The following is a 23,460-nucleotide window of genomic DNA, read 5'->3' as shown; positions in this document are numbered from 1 at the left end:
CCGCTCTGGGAGGGCCTCTATTGTATGCATGATGGCGTGTGGCAGGTGGCTCAGAGCTAGGGTCCCCTTCCGAGTGGGCCAAGGGTGGTGAAAGGAGCAGGTGACACTTGTAAGCACTCCCACAGCGCAGGGTAAGGGCCCCGTGGTCCTCATTTCGGAAAGCAGGGCATGGAGAGGCTCCTGGGCTGAGGTCCCGGATAACCCTAAGTTATCCCTGTCTGGATGGCTACCCCTCAGTGCTGCCCATGAGGAGATCCCAGGTGTGGCCTGTGGGGGCCTGAGTGGGCACCATAGGCAAGGTACACAGGTGTCAGAGGAGTGCTTAAGGTGTCTGAAGTTTACTGCTAGGCCCTGGGGTGAGAGAGCAGTAAACAAAGTAGAAAGGGGCCTTGCTGTCAGGGAGCAGGCGGTCTTTGGTGGGGACACTGGGTCAGCACAACCCCATCTGCAACATTTTGCTATTATTGCCTTTGTTGTCCCATCAGAGGGTCCATTCTGTGGAGTGACAGCTGGGATGGGGGCATCCAGTCCTCCTGGGGTGTGCGGAGGCCTCTGGAGATGAGGGGGGCGTGTAGCAGGGGGACGTCTGGTGGGTGGGCACCCAGCCAGGCAGGTGAAGAGGCGGGTTCCGAGTGAGGTCGGCGGGGTCAAGGGATGCAGAGCGTTCAACAGCATCCTCAGACTCCCCACGGCCACCACAGGGTTTGAGGGATTTGGGCAGCGACCAGGAGGCAGCCCCTGCACGGTCCAGGAGGGTGATGATGGGGACTGAGGCCGTGAAGGTGGGAGGAAGCTTTGGATCTTAAACATATTTTGAAAGCAGGTCTCTCAGTGTCGGGGTCAGAGGAGTTGAGATGAGTCCAAGAGTTTGGGGGGAGGTCAAGGGAGGCCAAGGGAGTGGGCTTAGGATAGGAGGGCAGAGGGGGCTCAGTTGGAGGGGAAGTGGGGAAGCCCTGGTGGGGACAGTGGAGGGGACAGGGCCAGCCACACACCCAACTGTCCTTTTCGTTGCAGGAGCCCTCCCACCTGGAGGCAGCCGCGGGGCGGGTCAGGGCCCCCCCAACCCCGGGATGACCGCGGCCAGCCGGGCCAACCCCTACAGCATCGTGTCGTCGGAGGAGGACGGTCTGCACCTGGTCACCATGTCGGGCGCCAACGGCTTCGGCAACGGCAAGGTCCACACGCGGCGCCGGTGCCGCAACCGCTTTGTCAAGAAGAACGGCCAGTGCAACATTGAGTTCGCCAACATGGACGAGAAGTCGCAGCGCTACCTGGCGGACATGTTCACCACCTGCGTGGACATCCGCTGGCGCTACATGCTGCTCATCTTCTCGCTGGCCTTCCTGGCTTCCTGGCTGCTCTTTGGCGTCATCTTCTGGGTCATCGCCGTGGCCCACGGCGACCTGGAGCCGGCCGAGGGCCGTGGGCGCACCCCGTGCGTGCTGCAGGTGCACGGCTTCATGGCGGCCTTCCTCTTCTCCATCGAGACGCAGACCACCATCGGCTATGGGCTGCGCTGTGTGACTGAGGAGTGCCCCGTGGCCGTCTTCATGGTGGTGGCCCAGTCCATCGTGGGCTGCATCATCGACTCCTTCATGATCGGCGCCATCATGGCCAAGATGGCGCGTCCCAAGAAGCGGGCGCAGACGCTGCTGTTCAGCCACAATGCCGTGGTGGCCCTGCGCGACGGCAAGCTCTGCCTCATGTGGCGGGTGGGCAACCTGCGCAAGAGTCACATCGTGGAGGCCCACGTGCGCGCGCAGCTCATTAAGCCCAGGGTCACAGAGGAGGGTGAGTACATCCCGCTGGATCAGATTGACATCGATGTGGGCTTCGACAAGGGCCTGGACCGTATCTTCCTGGTGTCACCCATCACCATCCTGCACGAGATCGACGAGGCCAGCCCGCTGTTCGGCATCAGCCGGCAGGACTTGGAGACCGACGACTTTGAGATCGTGGTCATTCTGGAGGGCATGGTGGAGGCCACGGCCATGACCACGCAGGCCCGCAGCTCCTACCTGGCCAACGAGATCCTGTGGGGCCACCGCTTTGAGCCAGTGCTCTTTGAGGAGAAGAATCAGTATAAGATTGACTACTCCCACTTCCACAAGACCTACGAGGTGCCCTCCACACCCCGCTGTAGTGCCAAGGAGCTGGTGGAGAACAAGTTCCTCTTGCCCAGCGCCAACTCCTTCTGCTATGAGAATGAGCTGGCCTTCCTGAGCCGGGACGAGGAGGACGAGGCGGACGGAGACCAGGATGGCCGCAGTCGAGATGGCCTCAGCCCCCAGCCCCGGCATGACTTTGACAGGCTCCAGCCTGGTGGTGGTGGTGCCCTTGAACAGCGGCCGTACAGAAGGGAGTCAGAGATCTGAGCCACTTTGGGCCTAGGTGCAGCACCCACCCCGCCAGGGAGAGGCCTGGCGTCCTTGGAGGGCTCTGGGTTTTGAGCAGAATGGGCCAGGTGCCCCGGGGTTGCAGACTCAGTAGTGTTTTAGTTGTTTTATGTTTCTTCGCAATAGTCTTGGAAGGTTGGCGGGAGAGTGGGCGGCCAGATTGGGCAGCCCCCAGCCTCAGAGGCTGACCAGGCACAGACAGGGCAGGGAGGTGGTCTCCTGTGGTGGGGGGTGGGGAGGGCCCAGCCATAAGAGCCAGGTCCTCTGCCTGAAGATGGAGCTGGGTAGCCTGCCTAGAAGTGGCTCAGCAGTGGGCCCCGCCTCTGTGGTCAAAGGCCGGCAGGCTGCAGTGCACCTTGCTGGTTTTTAACTTGGGGAGAAACACCGGATTTTGGCTTTCTCGATCTTAGCTTGAGTAAGACTGTTTACAAAACAAAAACAAAAACCATCAACATGCAATTGAAACAAAATTCTTTTTTTTTTTTTTTTTTAAATTTGTGGGGAGGGGAAGAGGACAATTGGAATCCCATTGGCCTGCCAGGATGCAGGTGGTTGGATGGAAGCTCTAGAAGGTTCCCCAAGGTTGGACTGGCCTCTCCCTGTGTTTGGTGGTGGTGGTGGGGGGAGGCCCAAGCAAGCACAGTACTCCAGGCTCAGTCTATAGTGCTTAGGGGTGAATTCAGGTCATGTTTGTGATAGAAGAACCATGTTAATCATCACAATAAAAGCTTTCAAATGTCACTGGTGTGGGGTGGGGGGGGAGGCTGGCAGGAAGCCGGTTTGATCTTTCTGAGCTTGACTTTGTACCTCGGAGGTGCGTTTCAGGGCTGGGTACAGGACGGGCCCTTGAGGGTTCACAGCCCCCACCTATTCATTTCTGCTGGCGGTTGGGGGGGGGAGCGTCCACCCCTGGCACAGGGGAGGGGCAATTGGGAAACGCCAGAGTGGACGGGCTTCTTGTTGGGAAGCCACATTCCCCACCCTGAGAAGGAAGCAGATCTGTCCCCATCCCCCCCCCCCCCCCCCCCGGGGCCCACAGTGTGAGTCGTGCCTTAGAGACTTCGGGTTGTCCCACTCGAGTTGTTTCTGTTTTTATTGGACTTGCCTGTCCTCCTCTGCGGTCCCTGTCTCCCCTTCTGAAGTCCCCCGCCAGCCCCTCTTGTCCGCCCTGGGAAGGTGGTGGCAGAGGCTGTGCCCACCAGGCCCATGGCTACAATCCTGCCTGCCCTTTCCTCCCCTCGACCTGGGGCTGGACAGGGGAACCCAGGAAGGGTCCCCCCACCCCACCACCAGGCTGTGGTAGGCTGCTTCATGCGAGTTTAGGAAAGGATAGGAGTGGTCATCCTCCTCTTATCCGCTGAGATGGCTAAAGCCAGGTTGAGACATTGGCCGTGAAACAAAGAAATCCTTCTCTGGCTTCAGAGCCTCCACCCTCTTCATCCTCCCCGAGGACAGAGCAATGAAGGGGGTCTAACTGGCTTGGTGCCTGGGGTCGGGGGTGCTCAGGGACACCCCAGCTCCCGTGCCCTGACATAGGCCTGCCACCATGCGTCCTTATCCTTCATCAGGAAGAGGCTTGAGGCCCCTGGTCACTGGCATTGGTGCTGCCAGCCCTGTCTGGTTCCTACCGCTGGCAGGAAGAAGCGTCCTCCTTCTTGAGCTTCCCCAGGACGGCGGAGGAAGGCTGTCCTCCCCGGGCCTCGCCCCTCAGGGAGGCGATCATTAGAAAGCGGGTGTCTCCCCTGCCCTGACTGCCCAGATTGCTCCAACCCCCTGTGCCCCACAAGACCAGCTGGGAGCCAGAAAGCACCGGGAACTCTCTGGCCCAAGTGGGGAAACTGAGGCAGAGAGTGGCAAGGGTGGTGTGCAGTGGGTGGGGGGGTAGGAGGCCGGGGGAAGGCCAAGGCCCTGTGGTAGGGGCTCCTGCCTCTTCTCTCCACTTTCGAGCCACCGAGGGTTGGAACACTGGCTACCACTTCTCTGCAAGGTGCCTGGGGCAGGAGGCAGAGACACCCAGCGCCCCACCCCTCCACCACCTGGAGGTAAGCCTGACTCCAGGCACTCCCCCCGAGCCTCTGACCTTACCCTAACTTCTGGCCTGGAAGCTTCAGCCCCAGACTGTTTTTTTAATATATTTTTTTCCCTCTCAGGATCTGCTGGAGCAACCTCAGCTCTTTCTGGACTCCTGGGCTTGGCCCCTGTCTCCAAAGCCTGGCTTTTCTAAGCCTTGGCTTTGGGGGGGTCTTGAGGGTGGAGTTGGCATGAGAGTGCTTGGTTCTCACCACTCCTGCTCAGATTGCCAGGCTGAGAGATGAGAGGGACAAGGGTGGCCCCTGGGCACTGGGTGCCTGCCTAGAGTCTGTGCCCTGCTTTGTCCTTCTGGGCCAGGAACGGGGGCTCCTACTCCCCGCCTCCAGACCGGAACCCAAGGTCTCTGCGTCCCCCCAGGGTCTGTTCTCCAGCCATCCCTGAGGTGTGGTCATCTGCCTCTTAGGCCCGTCCTCCCAGGTCCACCACACTGGGCCTGAATGGTCAGCCTCCAGCCCCTGCGGGAGAGCAGCCCAGTGCTGTCTTTCATCTCTCACCAAAGGCAAGGCAGATCCATGTTTTTCAAATGCTTCTGCCCTCTTCCCGGTCCCTGTATTTATTTATTTATTTATTTATTTATTTATTGCTTGTGCTAAAGACCAAAATAGTCCCCTCTTTAGTGCACTGGATGCGGGAGGCAGGATGTGGGGAGCCTTGTACGTGTGTGGGGTCCGGGAGACTGGCCTCCCGGGGAGTGTGTGGGGAAAGGAGGTGTGTGTGTGTGTGTGTGTGTGCAGTGCACATGTGGGCATGTGTGCGCATGTGCATGACTGTCTCCACATGTGTCTCTGGAGTGACAACATGGATCTGTTAGTGTGTGCGTGTGTCTACCCACCGGTTGGTGTGCATGCTGGTATCATGTTGAGGCTGGGAGCCCACTGGTCAGATTGGACCCTGACCTCAGATTGTTGGTACAATCCAACATGATGGTTCCCGATTCTCTGATACAGTCTGTGGACGGGCGTGTGTGCCACCGTGGGGCATTGCAGGAGAGCATCTGTGTCTGGATTATGTGTTGGAGGCTGTGGGTGTGTGTGTCCATGCGAACACATGTCCATACATGTGTGTGTGAGTGTGTGGGTCCTGGAGGCGTGTGAGTGTGTGCGGGTCCTGGAGGTGTGTGTTTGTGTCAGTGGGGTGGTGAATCCTTGTGCAGCCTGTGTGGTTGCTGCTCAGAACACAGGCAGCCACCCCCCGAAACCCTGCTGGTGCTGTGCCGCCCCGGTCCCCGCCCAACCAAGGGTTCTGGGGCGGCGGGCGGGAAGGAGCCACCGTCAGGAGGCCCCTGTACGGGGTGTCTGCCCTGCGTGAGGTCAATAGAATGTCAAATCTATTTTAAATGGTGAAACCGGAGAATTTTCATGTTATTTTCAATACATAGCGGTATCTAAAGATGTAGGCAACGAGACTAGATCACATTAAATGCATTTTGATCTCTTTGAGTGCCACTGTGTCGAGATGTGTGTCTGACTGTCCCCTGCCTGGCTGCGCTGAGTGCTGGGCGTTTGCTGCCTCCTCAATGCCCGAGGAGGGGCCACGGGGGCTCCCAGAGCCTATTTTCAGGGCTGGATTTGGGACATAGCAGCACCAGGGTGAAGGGACAGAACGCGGCCTCCCTGAACTCTCTCCCACGGACATCACACCTCCCTGCCCATCTTCCTTCCTTCTGCAGACATGTGCTGTGCCCAGCAGACCCTCCCAGGGCTCCCTCAGAAGGGGGCAGCTGCCCCTGATATGGGCAACACTGTTCCCACGGAAAGAAAGGAGAGGAGGGTCTTGGGGTCTCAAGTGGGACTGGGGGTGCCATGGTACACCTGCTCAGATGATGCAAAGAGGAGGGGGTGGGGCTGGGGGTGGAGGACTGACCCTTGCAGACAAGTGTTGCCAGCAGGGGACATGCATGGCACATTTTCGGGAAACCAGACTCCTGTGCGCCAAGGGGCTGGAACTCTAGAATCTCCGTATTCTATAGGAGAATCCTTTCCTTTGTCCAATCTATTTCCACCTGTCAGTTCTCTACTCCTCTGCCTCAGTGAGGGACCTCAGGGGATCCTCATTCTGTAAGATTTAGATATTGATCCCAGGTGACCCAATAAAAGGCCCCTGGTCATTCCTAGGTCATGAGGACATGTTCTAGGGTCCACGGGGTGGGGTTTTTGTGGGGCTGGGGCAGTTCTGGTCATAGAGGCTTCTTGGAGGAACTTCCCTCAGATGAGACCTTAGAGCTTGTGGCTTGGTCTGGTGAGGGATCCCTTCCCTTGGCTCTGAAGCTCCTCTGGGACCCCAAATTGCACAATCTAAGCTGATCGGAGTCAGAGCATTGTGGCCTTGTTCTGTCCTCTCATCCCAAAGGTATTCCCACAGTACTGACCGTTAGGCACGGGTCCCCAGGAGCATAAAAATCTGGCCCCTGTTAGTACCACATATTATTTAAATTTGTGCCATCTGAACTCACAGCCTCTTGTCCCCTGTCTCCTGGCTGTGCTGAAACCCCAGGGGACCCCTGGGTCAGATTCCAAGCCACTGGCTTGCTGGGATACCCAGAGGGATTCCTTTCCCCATAGCCCTGTCAATGTCCCTATCAATAAAAAGCCTATTTGTAACAATTGCTCACAGATTTGGTGACAGTGGGTAGGGCCAGCTCAAGGTCACAGCCAGGAAGATAGTGCCCAGGCCTATCCCAGCCCTGCATGGGGCCGGAGCCAGCCCTCTTCCCTCGCTGTCCTGCCTCCCTAGAGATGAAATGAACCTACCTCACACCCTGCTTTCCGACAGGCAGAACCGGGCTGCGGTTGGGGGGTGAGGGGATGAGGTTAATTGAGCACCTGCTGGCTCGAGCCCTGAATCCTAAAAGCACTTCTGTTGATCCTGGACTTACTCCTGCCAGGCAGGTCCCGGAGATACTGTTACTGCGTTTTGGAGGCAATTGGTTGTGGGGCATTAGAACCTGGCCCAAGGTTACCAAGAGGGTCGTTGTCTGTGCTGGGCTCTGAGCCAGACCTCAAGCCCCACCTGTCCTGTGGCTCTCTTGTTGGGTCAAGTGACCCAGCTGTCCCAGTGGCATATTTACTCATATAAATATGGTAGGCAGAGGGGCCTCTGCCTACCAGGGACAGGGCTAGAGCTAGAGTCTAAGCCAGCAGAGGGAGGGGCCAGGTCCCGACTCTGGACTGGACCCACCCTGTTTGTCTGCAGCGGAGGCCCCTACAACTTAGTTGGGCGGGGGGGGGAAGCACTCATGGGTGTCGCCTTGCCACCAAGGGACCAGATCTGCCTATTTGCTTCCTGGCCATGTGGGGACCTCCAAGGACACTCCCCCCCATCTTCCTCTAGTCCACCGCCACTCCAGCACCAGAGAAGTCTCAAAATCCAAATTAAGCCTTGTAACACCCCTGCCTGAAACCTTCTCTCGCTTCCTGTCACACTGAAAATAAGATCCCAACCCTGCCTTGGCCCTGGGGTCTCCGGGCTAAATGGGGGACATTATGTGCTCCTGGTGTACTTGGGGGATGGAGTGCAGTGCCTGTGGGTTTCCACCTCCCAACAGGGTTCCAGGGTCCTGCAATCCTCATCAACCTGCAGATCCCCTTTCCCTGACCCAGTCTGGACAGCATCTGGTCATCAGCCACACGAAGGAGATACCAGCCCCGCCTGAGGTCAAAGGCTACAGAAACTGGGAACTCGGAGCAGAGGAGGGTGGAGGGCCCTAGGCTGGAGGGGACTTGGTTCCTAGGAAGGCTCTGGGTCCCCCACCTACTTTCTTTCTCTGCGCTGCCAAGAAAGTACAGAAGGGGGCCCTCTTCACCCAAGGTTGGGCTGAGACCTGGAAGGCCTGAATCCTGGATTCCTTCCCCTCCTGAAGTCATGTTATAAGTGCTCCCATCTGGGCCTGTTTGGGGAAATGAGAGCTCCATCCATCCCTTGATATGTGATGAGCTGCCACTTTGTGTGGAAGGTGGCTGGGCGTTGGGGGCATAGTGAGAAGCCAGACCAGCTTGGCTTCTGCTCTCAGGGGCTTTCAGTCGGCAGGCCAGAGGCCAGATGACAGGGACTTGCTCTGAGTCCCCTACAAGTGGGGATTCTGGTGCACAGGACTGGCCAAGGGAGCATATTCCAGGGAAGCAGGGAGGGAGACAGCATGGGTAGGAAGGGTGGAGAGTGATGTGTGTCTACCTGGAATCCAGTGAGACGAGCACGGAGGGGCTATCCCGCATTAAGGCAAGGGGGCTTGGATTTGTACCCTTCACCAGTCAGTTCTTGGCGGAGGCCACCCTGAGAATGGGGGGAGGTGCTATGCCATTTCTGAACAAGATGGCTCCTGTCCACCCAGGAGATTCTTCCAAGAAAACTAACCGGGGATGGGTGCTTCTCCCAGTGACAGGGTCCCGGCTTGGCACCACAGAGCTATAACAGTAAGTAACAGTGAGATCCCCAGGTTAGAATGGGACACATCCAGGGTGCTGTGGGGGCAGGCAGAGGGAGGCCTGGATGGCTGGAGGGACCGGTGGGCTTTTCTGGGAAGCATGCTTCCTCGGAGGTCTGAGTGCTAAGCTGGGTATATGCCAGGTGCAGGGGGAGATGCTGCCCAGGAAGAGGGATCAGCACAAGCAAAGGCCCTGAGGTGGGAGAGAGTAAAAGGAGGTGGCTTGACTGGGCCCAGGTGGGGCAGATCACAAAGAGCCCGATGGACTGTGCACAGAGGTCATGGACACCAGGCAGGGCCCAGCCTTCATTTCCTAGGCCTCTGCTTGCAGCATCGTCCTCTCCTGAATGTCATCCTCAAGATGACATTTTTTTTTTTTTCATGGCTGTGTCCCAATACTCAGAAGAGCAAACACCTGGTGCCCAGTAGGTGCTCAATAAATCCTTGTCTGCTCCAACCAGATAGAAAAGAACCAGAGGAGGTAAAAGGTCTGCGCTGTTTCTTGTCCTTGGGAGGAACCTGGGCTCTGCTGCAGGGTTGGGGAGGGCAGTGTCCACTGGTGACTTGGAACAAAAACAGGTAAAACCCACAGAGGTCCAACAAGCCTCTTTTGTGAAGCCAGCAGCCCCTAGCTGCCTTGGATGATCAGGGAATCCACTACCGGGTTTTTTTTTTTTTTTTTTTAAATGCCCTGTGCCGTGTGTGATCTTCTTTCAGGATAACATTTTGAAAAGATAGAACATAGAAGAAAATACATAGGGCTTCAAAGGAAATGCATTCTATTGAAATGCAGTTATTCCAATATGAATAAACACATTTGTGATATATGAATAGCTGTGTTTCTTCACTGGCCGGCAGGGCCCATCTACCCTGACCCTTGCTGCTCTTCCAAGGGGTCCCTACAGGGTACAGTGGGGCACACCTGTAATCCCAGCAACGCTAAAGGTTGAGTCAAGAGGACAGCAAGACTGAGGCCATTTGGGAAACTTAAGTAAGACCCTGTCTCAAAATATAAAAAAAAAATAAAAAAGGACTGGGTAGGTAGACCATTGATAAAGCATCCCTCGGTTCAATTGTGTCCTGACAAGGTGCAGATATACCTCCTGCTCAGAGAGGGACAGAACTGTAGTCACCATGGCTGCCACGGATTGCTTTCATCCATGAGGGCAGGAAAGAAACTTCCCTGAGTTTTATCCCTGGACTCTGAGGCCATTTCAGAGTACAGGGACTGGACTAGGCTGAGGTCATTTCTGGAACCCTCCATTGAACTTCAGAGGCAGAGTGGCCCCTTTGTCTCTGTCCCACCAGGTAGAGATGGCTTCATGTAGCTGTGAGAAAGTCCAAGTGGCCCCCCCACCCCCCAAACTCACTCCAGCACTTGTTCCGAGGCAGGGAAAGTGCTGCCAGGGTTTTGTTCAATGGTATTCAGAGGACTCCTCTTCCATGTGCTGCCCAGAAGATGGTGGAGAACAAGGGCAGTGTAGATGGGGTGGGGTGGGGAGAGAGGGCTCAGGAGAGGGAGTCTTCATGCCAGCCTGGAAGCCACCCAGAGACGGTGCCTGAGGTCTCTGGATCCAGGAGTGACTCTGGCTCCTCCTCTCCCCAACTTTGTGCCCTTGCCCGGTGAGCTCATTTCTATGAGCCTCAGTTTTCTCCTCTGTGAAATGGGAGGGGAGGAAATCACATAGCAGCATGTGAGGATTAAATGAGAAAGAATCAGAGAAACTTTTAGTAACAGAGCCTGGCACACAGAGAGGCCACCTAAGTATAAACTCTAACCCTATAGATTAGATGATCTGGAGGCAAGCACCCCAGGCAGTGTGCCTCTGGGTAACTTAAGATGCCAAAAAAAAAAAAAAAAAAAAAAAAAAAAAATGACCCAGCTACCTTGAAAACCAGGTTGGCAGTGTTTTTATTATTTTTTATTTTTTTTTGATACTGGATATTGAACCCAGGGACTTGCTCATGCTAAGCACATGCTCTACCACTGAGCTACACCCTCAGTCTGCAGTTTATTAGTAAAATCACACACACTTTGCAGGCGATCCAGCCATTCCGTAACCAGGTGCAAAACTTATGCGAAATGACAACTTTTATGTTCGCACAAAAACTTGTAAGTGGGTGTTTAGAGCAGCTTTATCTGTAATCACCAAGACCAAGAAGCAATGCCAATGCCTCTCACCTGGTGAATGGACGTCGCAGGGGATGCTCATAGTGAGCCATCACTGGTCTAAAGTGGGGTTACTGGATGAGTCTAAGAATCAAATGAGCACACGACTGTTGAACACAGAGAAAAGCATCCGAGTTATTTTATTTTTGTTTCATTTTTTTTTTGTGGTGCTGGGGATGGAACCCATAATCCTGCACATGCTAGGCAGGGGCTCTACCACTGAGCCACATCTCCAGCCCAAGCATCCAATTTTATTAATTTTACATGTACAGAGACCCTCACAAGAGAGGGAAAGACACTGTTGGAACAAGATACTTTCACACTTTGTAGACAATGAACAATGACAGAACAAAGAGATTTCAGATCTAGAGGAAGCAGATTTCAGGGGAGTGACTAAGATATATGGAGGTATGAAGCTATGGAGGATAAGGGTTATAGCAGCAAATTTATGTATTAAGATCCACTGCAGCCCCAATTCCCAGTCTCTAGTGAAAATGATTCTTCTCTCATTCTAGTGTGAGGTAAGCAGCCCTCTTTAATAAAGGGATCCTTACAGCCCGTGCATGTAGGGAAAGGATGACTCTCTCTGCAACTATAGTGTCTCCAATGTTTTCAGCTCAAAAGAATCAGTATACCAAGTCAGGATAGTTTACACTAGCAGGTCCTTAACACCTTCATGGGTAACCAAATGGTGGTCCCATGATGGAATCCCACTGAGCGATGAGAAGGAATGGGTACAATAAGAAAGCTCTCAAAGGCATCAAGCTGAATGGGAGAAGCCAGACCCAATGGGCTTCCTGCTGGGGGAATCCAATAATGTGACCTTCATAGAACATTCTGGAAACGGCAGTGCCGTAGGCAAAGGAGAACTCATCCAAGGGTATGGGGTAGAGGACTGGTGGACCACAGGAGGCAAGAGGGAATTCAGGAGTGGATAACAGTTACTGCATCTTGATTGGAAGGATGGTTAGTTACGTGGATGTATGTGCGTTGGGTTAGAACTCGCAGGACTGCGTACAATAAGGGATGAATATAAGTAAATTATACCTTATTTTATGAAATGGGGAAAGAAAAAGAAGTTGCTGATACAGTTCACATGCCAAGACAGTGGTGTGTATGGATTTCAGAGAAGAGATCAGGTCTGAGGCTGGGGGCTGGGAAGTCAAAGGTGTGGATGGGACTGATTGATCAGGAGATGTTAAAGACCTCATTAAGATGTCCAGCCGGACAAGCAACAAGGAGTGGGAGGGTAGGCATTGGGGACCAGCAGCACAGCAGCTGGAGTTGGGGGTGGTCCAGATGAGGTATCTGGGGGCGGAGCTGAGTTCAGGGTCAATGCATCTGCCTCTGGATTCCTCACTCACAACTGTGGCTCCCCCTCTCCCAACTACGCTTCTTGCCTACACCTAGACACACACACACCCAGACCATGAAAACCACAGCCCTTGTAATCTTGGTCCTTCCAATGGCTTTTGGCAGAGTCAAGTTCTGTAATTGTTGAGCCAAGCCCTAAGCCCTGCCCCTGGGTTTCTGTCACCACCACCTTGAGACCATATCCTGCCCCCCCAACCCCATCTGCCTTCCAGCTGGGTCTGGCTGGGGGTGAGTGGAGTGGGATGTTTCAGGGGGTGGAGTGAAGTTGTGGCTGCGGTGGAGGTGCAGCCTGGTGCCCTGGGAGAGTGAAAGAGAAAGGTCACGACTCCAGAGAAGCTAGGCCTCTGATATGTGAGGCTTTTAGACCCTGGGGAGCAAATTCTAGGGACTCCTGCTGAACATGTGAGGTGCCTGGGGGAACAGCATCTCTGGGTCACCCCAAGGTCGGGAAAGCTGGTGCCACAGGGGCTATATCTCCCAGCCCCAAGATGCTGCTTCAGGGCAAAGGGGGTCAATTCTGTTGGAGGGACTGCAGAGTGGAGGGGATGGGGCCCAGGGACCTCAGTCAGGGTCAGAATCATCCAGAGCTCCTGGAAAAAGTCCAAAGATCAGAGACTAGGCTCTGGCCACCTCCCCTAGCATCCCTTGGAGACACTTGGAAGGAGACTGAAAGATGAGGGTGGTCAAATCAGTCACGGTTCCAGCCAGGGCCCTTTGCACATGAAAGAATGCATGACTGATAATGTTGACATGGGACTACCCAGGCAGACCAACTGGGTATCACCCAGGCTGCTCAGGCAGTGTGGGGGCCTTCCCAACCTGGCTCCTTCTCCTGCTACACCCCATCTCTGCAGACAGCACACAAGCCACTGAGTAGTGTCCCATAGGTTAGGATTTGGATATGAGGTGTCCCCCCCCCCCACAAAGCTCCTGTTCATACAGAAATATTCAGAGATAAAATGATTAGATTCTGAGAGCTGTAACCTAGTTGGTCCATCCTAGTTTGAATGGACTGGCTGCCTGGTATCTCTAGGAAGGTGGGGTGTGTCTGGAGGAGGTGGATCACTGGGAGTGTGCCTGGAAGAGTGTATCTTCCCTTCAGCTCCCCCCAACCCTTGCTGCTTTCCTGTCCACCATGAGATGAGCTGCTTTCTTCTTCTGGGCCTTTAGGCCGTGATAGTCCTGCCTCATCTTGGACCCAGAATAATGGAATTGGCTGTCTAAGGACTGAGGCTTCTGAAATGGTGAGCTTCAAATAAACTTTTCCTCGTAAAGTTGTTCTTGTTGGTCATAACAACGAAAAAGCTAACTAAAACACACTCCAACATCGCTAAACAGAGCCCTACAAACATAGAACAGAGAGAGAGAGAGACAGTTGGACACATATCTTGACAGAAGACTAACAAATGGATTATATGAAAACAGACAGCGGAACGACGGAGAGATAGACAAACAGATGGAAAGGTGGACAGACAGGCAGATATAAAGACAGAAATGAGTGCAGAGAAGTGGACAGATGGACGGCAAGACCAACAGCTTGTGAGACAGGTGCACAGACACAGACAGAAGACAGACTGGCAGGCAGACAGATAGATGGACAGGTGTCTGCTTAAAAGGCACATCCTGATTTTTTTTTTTCCCCTCCAGTGCTTTTGGATCTATGTTGCCTGGCGTTGACTGAACCTAGACTCTGCCTGATTAAGTTACAGCCAAACCTGTCCTGGGGGGGGGGGGTGGGACCCGGGAGAGCAGGGTGGGCTGGCATCACCTGTGTACCCTCCCTGAGCTGGACACAGGGCCCTCTCCAGGTGGGCGTGTGTACATATAAAATCAGTAGAGGGGTTCTGAAGTCCAGCTGTCGTGTGGTGTGGGGAACGTGAACAGGCGTGTGGAGCAGGGCTGACAGCAAGCCGCTCTTTAAACCTTACGTGATGAAGGAAAAACCTTCATGGGTTATGGATTAAGGGTTCGTGTTCACTGTATTTTCATTAAAATGCACAAAACGAATAGTAGAAAAAAATTTTAACTGATGTTAAATTTAAAGACTCTGCTGACTTTTAAAACTACCTTGATTTAGGTAAAGCAGAAAGAAGTAGCTGTCCGCCCCCAGCCCCCTCCAGTCCCTAAAAGCCACTGACTGGCCCTTGGTTGAAAAAGACCCAGATAATGAACCCTCCTATCTTTTACTAATAGCGTGAGGAGATTGAACAGTGAAGGTCTGGGTATTTTTATTTTATTTTTTCAGTACTAGGGACTGAACTCAGGAACACTCTACCACTGAACTCAGTCAACTACCACTGAGCTACCTTGCCATCCCTTTAAAAAAATTTACTCTTTTGAGACAGAGAGTCGCATTCAGTTGCCCAGGCTGGCCTCAGATTGGCCATCCTTCTGCCTCAGCCTCCTGGGAAGCTGGGATTACAGGTGTGCGCCACCTCATCTGGAAAGGGCCGAGTATCTTCTTAGGGACAAGAAGTAGAAATGTGCACATAAAATAGAAAACCTCAGAGCCCGAGTCCCAGACCTGGTCAGTTTCATCAGCTGTTTGTCCAACTCATTCTGCAAGTTACCATCCTCATCCCTCCTTTGGGGAGGCTGGACCGTGCAGAGGGAGGCATGCTGTGTGGAGCCTGATTAGCAGGCGTGGTCATCAGCACATCTGTCCACAGCTGCAGATACCCTAAGAAGGAATGCACTCGGGGTAGCAGATCAACCACAGAGAGAAGGGTCTGGATAAAGGAACTCGAAGTCCCAGGCCACAGATAACTCTGAGCCCTGAGTCAGTACTGAGTGAGTCTGGGGTAGGTGGTCCTGAAGCTGTTCTGTGTCATGTGTGTGTGTGTGTTTGTGTTTGTTTTACCAGTTTATGAACTAACAAAAGCTCCCTGATGTCAGCAGGGAAAATCCTGGTGCTTACACGTACAAAAATCAAATAAAAAGCGTTTGAAAGATGAAGACATCGTCAGGCTTATGTTTGGATGTGTGGCATATTTACATTTTTTCCGTGTTAGCAAAGGGCGCATTTTTTTTTTCCGCCTTAGCAAAGGGTTTCTCTGTGAGGGCTTGCAGATGTGGCTCTGTTCAGAAACTGGCACGGAGGACGTCATTCCTCAGAGTAGTCATTATCCAACTCTACTTTTAACCATGAATTTAAGGTTCTGGGCAAAACATTGCAGTTTTTGATGACTTTCAAATGATCTAAAGGGCCAGAATACTTTCTGCTCCTTGACTGTTTTACTAAGAGTACACATCAAGCTTTTCATTCTTTCATTTATTTTATTTTTATTGGTTTTGTATTTAAGGGGAAAACTCTCATCAAAATTCTACCCTGAAGCCATTGTCCTGGCTTGTCCTAAACAAGGGATTCTAGTTGGAGCCAGTAGGGGGCAGAAAAACATCAGTCACTGGAAAATGTTGCTCAGCCTGTGGACAGTAATAAACTCTGGGCATTCTGATGTCCTTGATTCTGCTACGTTTGCTTATTAACGTAACTCTGGGACCTGTAGCAGGTCCATACATTCTTAACCAGCACAGCTAACTCTTTTGATTTTCATCAGCACTAGACATCCGAATATCTCTTTTTCACCAATAAGACGGCAGAGGACACAGGGTAGAAAAATAACAAAAATCCCCTTGAAATTATTTCCGTGGAAGGTACCAAGGGATCAGATGAGATTGTCAATATCAATGAAGAATGAATATGTTTCTGGGTTTAGCAATTTTAAGCTTGTCTTTTTTTTTGCCTTTGTATTGTATTCTTTACTAATTCTACAGTCACGGGAATATTTTGCTGATCAAAGAGAATGGCATTTGGAAAATAAGTGATCAAAACTGGGTCTCCATTATTTTCCGTCGTGATAATGTTAGCAGTGATGTGGCTCTTTCCTTCAGCTGCTGGCAAAAATCAAATCTCTGTTCATCAGTATGCAAGAATAAAACTGTCACCTCAGATGATATACTTATATATAGGTAAATATTTCAAGATGCATCCTTAATTTTTAAGACTCCAAATTAAGTAGGAATATACCAATATGTATGAATCACATAAAGAACCATTGTTTTGGAACAAAGGAACTTAAATTATCAGAAGCATTACCACTGAAATGAGTGAGGAGGCAAGGCCTGAATTCATAAGGTGCTGGAGCACTAATGAAAATAAAAGCTTAAGGCACAAACAGAAGGAATCAAAGCATTTGTGATGAGCAGATAACACAGTTCTTTGGGGGGTAAAAGGAAGCTTCCCTTTTGTATTCTTAATGAAGCATAATATTCATGATGCATGAAAATGATACAAATCCCAAATGTCAGTGTCCCTTGGAACACAACCACAGTTATCCTTTTATGGATTTTCAGTGGCTGCTTTTGTACAATTATGGCAGGATTTAGTATTTGTGATAGAAACCACATGACCTGCACAGCTTAAAATATTTAATATCTTACCATTTATAGCAAAAGTTTTAGTAACTCTGATGTAAGCTCTGAAAAGCAGCCAGCTTTGTCTATTTTGTACACGGATGCGTTCTAACTCACAAGGAAGGCACTTGCTGAATTTATACGTAATGAATGGACGGAGGGATGGATTTACGGATGGATGGGTGGATGGATGTAGGGATGGATGAGTGAGTTGGGTGTATGTATGGATGAGCAAATCGATGAATGGGTGGGGGTGGTTGGATGAGTGGATGGTTGCATGCATGGATAGATGGATGGAGAAAAATACTATTTGTAGGTCAAGGAAATGCCTGATATGGCAGTAGGTCAGTGGCAGATGGATTGCATTATATCACTTCCAGGGTGGACGGGCAAGATGTTCTCACTGGAGAGAGACATCTGGATACAGATTTATTTCCCTTGCTCATACTGCTTCCAATGAGTTACCACCTCTGACTCATAGATGACTTGTTCGTCCTTTTGGCAGTCCACCCAACACTGCTCTGATCAAGGGAGCCACCTTGTGTGAAAGGAAGCGTGGCAGTGGCTAAAGCTCATGAAGTTCACGGGTGTCCCCAGGTTCTCTGTCTTCCAAAATGTTGGAAGGGAGAGTTTGCTTTCTGAGGCCAAGGGAAAAAAAATGCTACCTTTACTGGACTGTGAGTTTTTCTCAGTAGACACATTGTCGTGGCGACTACTTCAGTCACTGATACAGACGTACGATAAACCAACTGTCCTTGCCAACACTGCCAAGTAAGATCAGAGGAAGGCACATTGTGGTCAGCTCCAGAAATAGCCAGGTCCTCTTTCTTGGGAAAGAAAAGTTATGCAAATGGACCTCAGTGTGATCACCGCTGTCTTTCTAAGAGGGAGTTAGAGGGAGATTTTACTGTGGACAGAGAAAGAGAAGGCGAAGTGACTAGGGAGGGAGGCAGTTGAGCTGATGTGGCCACAAGCCAAGTAAAACCAGCAACCACCAGAAGTTGGAAGGGGCAAGAATTGAACCCTTGACCAGAGCCTCCCCAGGGAAATACAGCCCTGCCCAATGCCTTGATTGCAGCCAGGGGAACTTATTTAGGACTTTTGGCTTCCAGAACCACGAGAGAATAAATTTGTATTGTTTTCAGCCACCACATTTGAGGTAATTTTCTATAGCAATTACAGGAAACTAATATGCACATGTCAAAATTCATGAATTATTTTCTATATTCTTTTCCAATATTAAAATAAAACTAAGTGCTTCTTTTCTTCATGTGTTCAGTAACTGCTAAAAGGGATAATAAGTAGCTCAATGGTAGAGCTCTTGTCTGACATGCAAGATATAACTTGGAGAAATAACTTGCACCAAGTGGGAAATGGGAAAACTAGTATTTTTAAATACATTTTCTTCAAATGATACACTTTTTGGGGTATGGAAGAAATGAGAATTCAAAAAAGAATACAAATATGTTTTTATTCCTCCCTTCATTGCCAAAATTTAGGCACAAAAAAAATGAACATCCAAAGAGTACATTAAGGTAGATTTGGAGGAGGACAAATAGAAGCCACAGTGTGATAGGCAGAATTCTACGAGGACATTCAACAGTCCTCGCCCTACTTCAATCTCCTCTCCTCACTGTGGTGGAGCCTCGGATAAAAAGCAATACCAGGGGCTGGGGTTGTGGCTCAATGGTGGAGCGCTTGCCTAGCACATGTGAGGCCCTGGGTTCGATCCTCAGCACCACATAAAAATAAATAAATAAAATAAAGATATTGTGTCCAACTACAACTAAAAAATAAATATTAAAAAAAAATTAAGCAGACGCAACGTCACTCCCAAGATTATGCTATAGGACATGGCAAGAGCAATCTCTGCAGATGCAGTTAATGTTATTAATCTGCTGACTTTGGGTTAACCAAATAGGCAGTGAATTGGATGGCCTAAATAGCAAAATAAAAAGGGCTGGGGTTGTAGTGTGGCGGTAAAGTGCCCCTGGGTTCAATCCCCATTCCAAAAAGAAAAGAAAACAGTAGCTATCCCAGTAGGTGCAAAGTGCTGACTCACTGTGCTTTTGATTTGCATTTCTCCAATGACTAATAATTTTGAGCATCTGGTGACCTGAGGGGCAGGGTGGGGGTGGGGCCTGCTGGGCTCAGGTGGCTGGGAAGGGACCTTGGGTTTATCTGTCTCCTTTATCCCTGCCTGGATGCCCAAGACCCCTTTGTGATTGTCCCATAATCTATGATGCGGGCCTGGAACTCTAGTCTGGAAGAGCACATTCTTTGCTTCATTGCGTGAGACAGGTGTGAATTTCAGGTGATGGAAAATTTAGGTTGGATTTGTCTGCACGTGAGCCCTGAGCTTGTAGTCCCATCTCGTTTTAGTTGTGTGGACCTAGGAAGCATCTTTCTGACATGTCACAGCACTCAGTGGTGTTCATATTTCCCAATTTTTTTTTGGAAAAATGTGGACACAAATCAGGTAATAGAACCCAGGATAGAATAATAGAAGTGGCCCACCTGAAGAAGTCTAATAAAGAAGAAGACTCTTGACTTCTGCTAAGAGCCAAGTATATGATGCATGGCATTTTTGGTCGAAAGGTGACGCCAGCTAGCCATTGAGATGATATGATTATGTTAAGATTTGCATTCATATGGATATTGGACTCCTGCTGTTCACCTAGGCCGGCTACGGGACTCCTGGAGAGTTCCCATTGGTTGGGGAAGTACAGTAGGAGGGAGTTCCGGGGGAGGAGCTCTCTCTGCGGGTCCGGGAGGAGGCCGCGTGGGTGGAAAAAATCTCCCCGGGTGCCTACTGGACATTGGTGGCAGTTTCAAAAAATAATAAAGTTTGTTCCTGCTTGAGTGGCTCGTGATTTTGTGCCCAGCCAGACTGCGGCAGACTTCCTTTTCCAATTTCCCCTCCTTTTAAACCTATTGGAATGGAGAAACCTCAGGGATGGGAATTCTCTGGGGACTTGGACATCATCGATTTAGAACAGGTTTGGTAGAACAAAAAAGAGGCAGGAAGGATGAGGGTTTTTTTTTTATTCAAGAATCACAGCCCTTTTACCCATGTGAGGTGAAAAGTTTCAGGGCAGGATCCTAAACACCCTGGGTCAGGCCTGTGGGTCGACCTCTTAAGAGAGCTCAGGACATCTGAGGGAGGGGGAAGACCCCAACCACTTTCCCTTCACAGGTCTCACTGGGCTAACCTGCCCCCTTTGTTGAAGAACAACTTAGAGAAGGAAAAGTTTATTTGGCTCACAGTTTTAGAGGTTCAGTCCGTGGAAGGTTGATTCCATTACTCTGGGCATGAGCAGTGCTGTCCCTGAAGACAGAGCATAGACTATAGGATTTGTCCTCAGGAGCAGGGCCCTAGACATGCAGCCTGTGTATGTCTAGAGCTGAAATTCTGTGCCCCACAATTTTTTATATTTTATTTTTTAAAATGTTTTTATTAGTGCATTATAGTGATACATAATAGTGGGGTTCATTTTGACATAATCCTAAATGCATGTGACAGCTTGTTCATTGTGACCCACAATTTAGAAGCACACATAAAAGAATTCTTTATTGGAGGATAATGGGGAATGATCAGTAGAAGGTATTTTTAAAATTTACTTCAGAATGAATAACATGTAAATAATACAGATCTCAATAAATCAATGTAGGAGTATTAATCACATCTATAGTTGTCCCTTGGTATCTGTGAAGAGTTGAAGAGTTGGTTCCCCACCAGGAACCAAAAATCTGCAGACGCTTAAATCCTTTGTATAAAAATGGCATAGTATTTGCACAGAACCCACACAAACCCCGCTGTATATTTAAATCTTCTTTAGATTACTTATAATATTTAATACAAGGTAAAAGAGTTGTTACACTGTATTGTTTAGAGAATAATGACAAGGAAAAAAGTCTGTACATGTGTTAGCCAGTTTTTCAGGGCTATGCTCAAAATACCTGAAAAGAACAACTCAGAGAAGGAAAAGTTTATTTGGCTCACAATTTCAGAGGTTCAGTCCGTGGTAGGCTGACTCCATTACTCTGGGCATGAGATAAGGCATGGAGGAAGGGCATGATCGGGGTGGGGAACTGCTCAGCTCATGCCAGATGGGAAGCAGAGAGGGTGAAAGGAGGGTCCCAGGACAGATATAGTCCAAGGGTACGTCCTCAAAGATCTACTTCCTCCAGCCATGTCCCACCTGCCTACAGTTATCACCCAGAAGTCTAACTATTAATGAATGAATCCAGCAAATGGATTAATCCACTGATGAAGTCAGAGCCCTCATTATTGCCTAAAAGCTCTCTACCTCTGAACCTTGCTGCATTGAGGATCATGCCTTCAGAACATGCACTTTTGGGAGGACATTCCAGATCCGTACCCTAAAAGTACATGTTAAGCACTGATGCAATTTTTTCCCCCCAGAATATTTTTTTTTGATCTGTAGCTGGTTGAATTCTTTGATGTGGAACACAAGTATTCAGAGCACCGAGTATAACTGTTAATCACGAATCTAGCAATGAGTTAAGGCGGCAAATGCTTGAATGAAGAAAGCAAGACTCAGGTCCCACGCTCCCTAATTTTTCTTGTCTCTCATTAGCAACACAGAGCCAGGAAAGAGAACCACAAAATAGGAGCTTGGTAGATAAGACCCTGCTGTTCCACCTTCACGTTAGTCCCAACCCCCTTCAAGAAGTCCCTATTCTGGGACCCAGTGACATCAGTTCAGAACAGATCTCAGAAAACAGTCCTCAGAAGAGAGACAAGGAGCTGGACCCTGAGCTCTGATCCCTCCTTCCTTTTTAGCCCCCTCATGGAATTGAACACTGAGGGGGCTGGGCTTGGGCCTCACCCACTGAATGATAATGTGCAATATAGCAGAAGAACTAGTGGGGTTTGGGGAGGCTCAAGTTGTTGACTCCCCTGACACTCCTTTACAGAGCACTGGGCTTCTTGCTGGTTGTATTCTGCGTGTTTGTGTTTCCCCACCCAACAAGATTCATGTTGAAGTCCTAACCTCCCACACGATGACAGTAGCAGGTAAGGTCTTTGGAAAGTGATTAGGTCTTGAGGGGAATGCGCTCACAAATGAGATTAGTGCTCTTCTAAGTCGCCACACTTTTTTAATCCATTCATCCACTGAAGGACATCTAGGTTGGCTCCACAGTCTAGCTATTGTGGATTGTGCTGCTATAAACATTGATGTGGCTGTGCCCCTGTAGTAGGCTGTTTTTAGGTATTTTGGGTATAGCCCGAGGAGAGGGATAGCTGGGTCAAATGGTGGTTCCATTCCCAGCTTTCCAAGGAATCTCCATACTGCTTTCCATATTGGCTGCACCAATTTGCAGTCCCACCAGCAGTGTATGAGTGTACCTTTTCCCCTCGCATCCTTGCCAGAACTTGTTGTTGTTTGTCTTCATAATGGCTACACTCTTACTGGAGTGAGATGGTATCTTAAAGAAGTTTTAATTTGCATTTCTCTGATTGCTAGAGATGATGAGCATTTTTCATATATTTGTTTATTGATTGTATATCCTCTTCTGAGAAGTGTCTGTTCAGGTCCTTGGCCCCATTTATTGATTGGATTATTTGATTTTTTGGTGCTTGTCTTGTTGAGCTCTTTATATACCCTAGAGATTAGAGCTCTGTCTGATGTTTGAGGGGTAAAAATTTGCTCTCAGGATGTAGGCTCCCTATTCATCTCACAAATTATTTTTTTTGCTGAGGAAAAAAATTTTTTAGTTTGAATTCATTCCATTTGTTGATTCTTGGTTTTAATTCTTTTGCTATAGGCGTCTTATTAAGGAAGTTGGGGCCTAGCCCCACGTGATGGAGGTTAGGGCCTACTCTTTCTTCTATTAGACACAGAGTCTCTGGTTTAATCCCTAGATTCTTGATCCATTTTGAGTTAACTTTTGTGCATGGTGAGAGATTAGTGCTCTTCTAAAAGACACCCCAGAAGGTTAGCTAGCTCCTTCCATCAGTGATCTAGGTAATGGTCCCTCACCAGATACCAGGTCTGCTGGCACCTTGATTATGGACATCAAGCCTCCATAATTACAAGAAATAAATATCTATTACGTATAAGCCCCCAATCCTTGGGATTCTGTCATAGTAGTTTGAATGGACTAGACAGTCATTCAAACCCCAGCTGTCCTGTATCCACATACACTCTCTACAGACCATTCCTGAGTGTTGTCTTCTTTTCTCCATTGAATGAGAGATGCAGGAATCCCAGCATGTGCCTGGCTGCTCACCACCCAGTGAGTTGGTGTTATGATGATCACGGGTGGATCTGTCGCTCTGCCCTAAGGTCCTATCTCTGGGTTTTCAGGCAGAGACCCTGTTGCCCCAGGAGGCAGCTATACTTCCTGTGTGGTTCCTGCAGTCCATTTAGCATGTAGTTAGAACATTCAGGACAATAGAATTCTAGTTCGTGAGCAAACGTTTTCTTCAGGCACAATCCCCTAGGTAGGTAGCCACTGCATACAATGGTCCACTTACAGACTTTGATATTATAGATACAAAGAAATAAGAAGAAGGGTGAATACAAATTAAGTACAGTCTTCAAACACTGTGCTCTAAGAGGTTTTCA

General features: G+C 50.0%; 1 protein-coding gene across 1 annotated transcript in view; it reads left to right on the top strand.

Moving 5' to 3' along the window:
• The window catches only part of Kcnj12 (potassium inwardly rectifying channel subfamily J member 12), a 37,612-nt gene extending 34,475 nt beyond the window's left edge, over positions 1–3,137 (top strand). The window contains exon 3 of the mRNA XM_027921471.2: positions 1,015–3,137. Within this exon, the coding sequence (XP_027777272.1) occupies positions 1,071–2,375 (1,305 nt within the window). The 5' untranslated portion in view covers positions 1,015–1,070 and the 3' untranslated portion in view covers positions 2,376–3,137. The remainder of the gene's footprint in view (positions 1–1,014) is intronic.
• The last annotated feature ends 20,323 nt before the right edge of the window (positions 3,138–23,460 follow it).

The sequence above is a fragment of the Marmota flaviventris genome, chromosome 17 (genome assembly GCF_047511675.1).
Source record: "Marmota flaviventris isolate mMarFla1 chromosome 17, mMarFla1.hap1, whole genome shotgun sequence".
NCBI lineage: Eukaryota > Metazoa > Chordata > Mammalia > Rodentia > Sciuridae > Marmota > Marmota flaviventris.
This window is presented reverse-complemented; position numbering and strand designations above follow the sequence as displayed.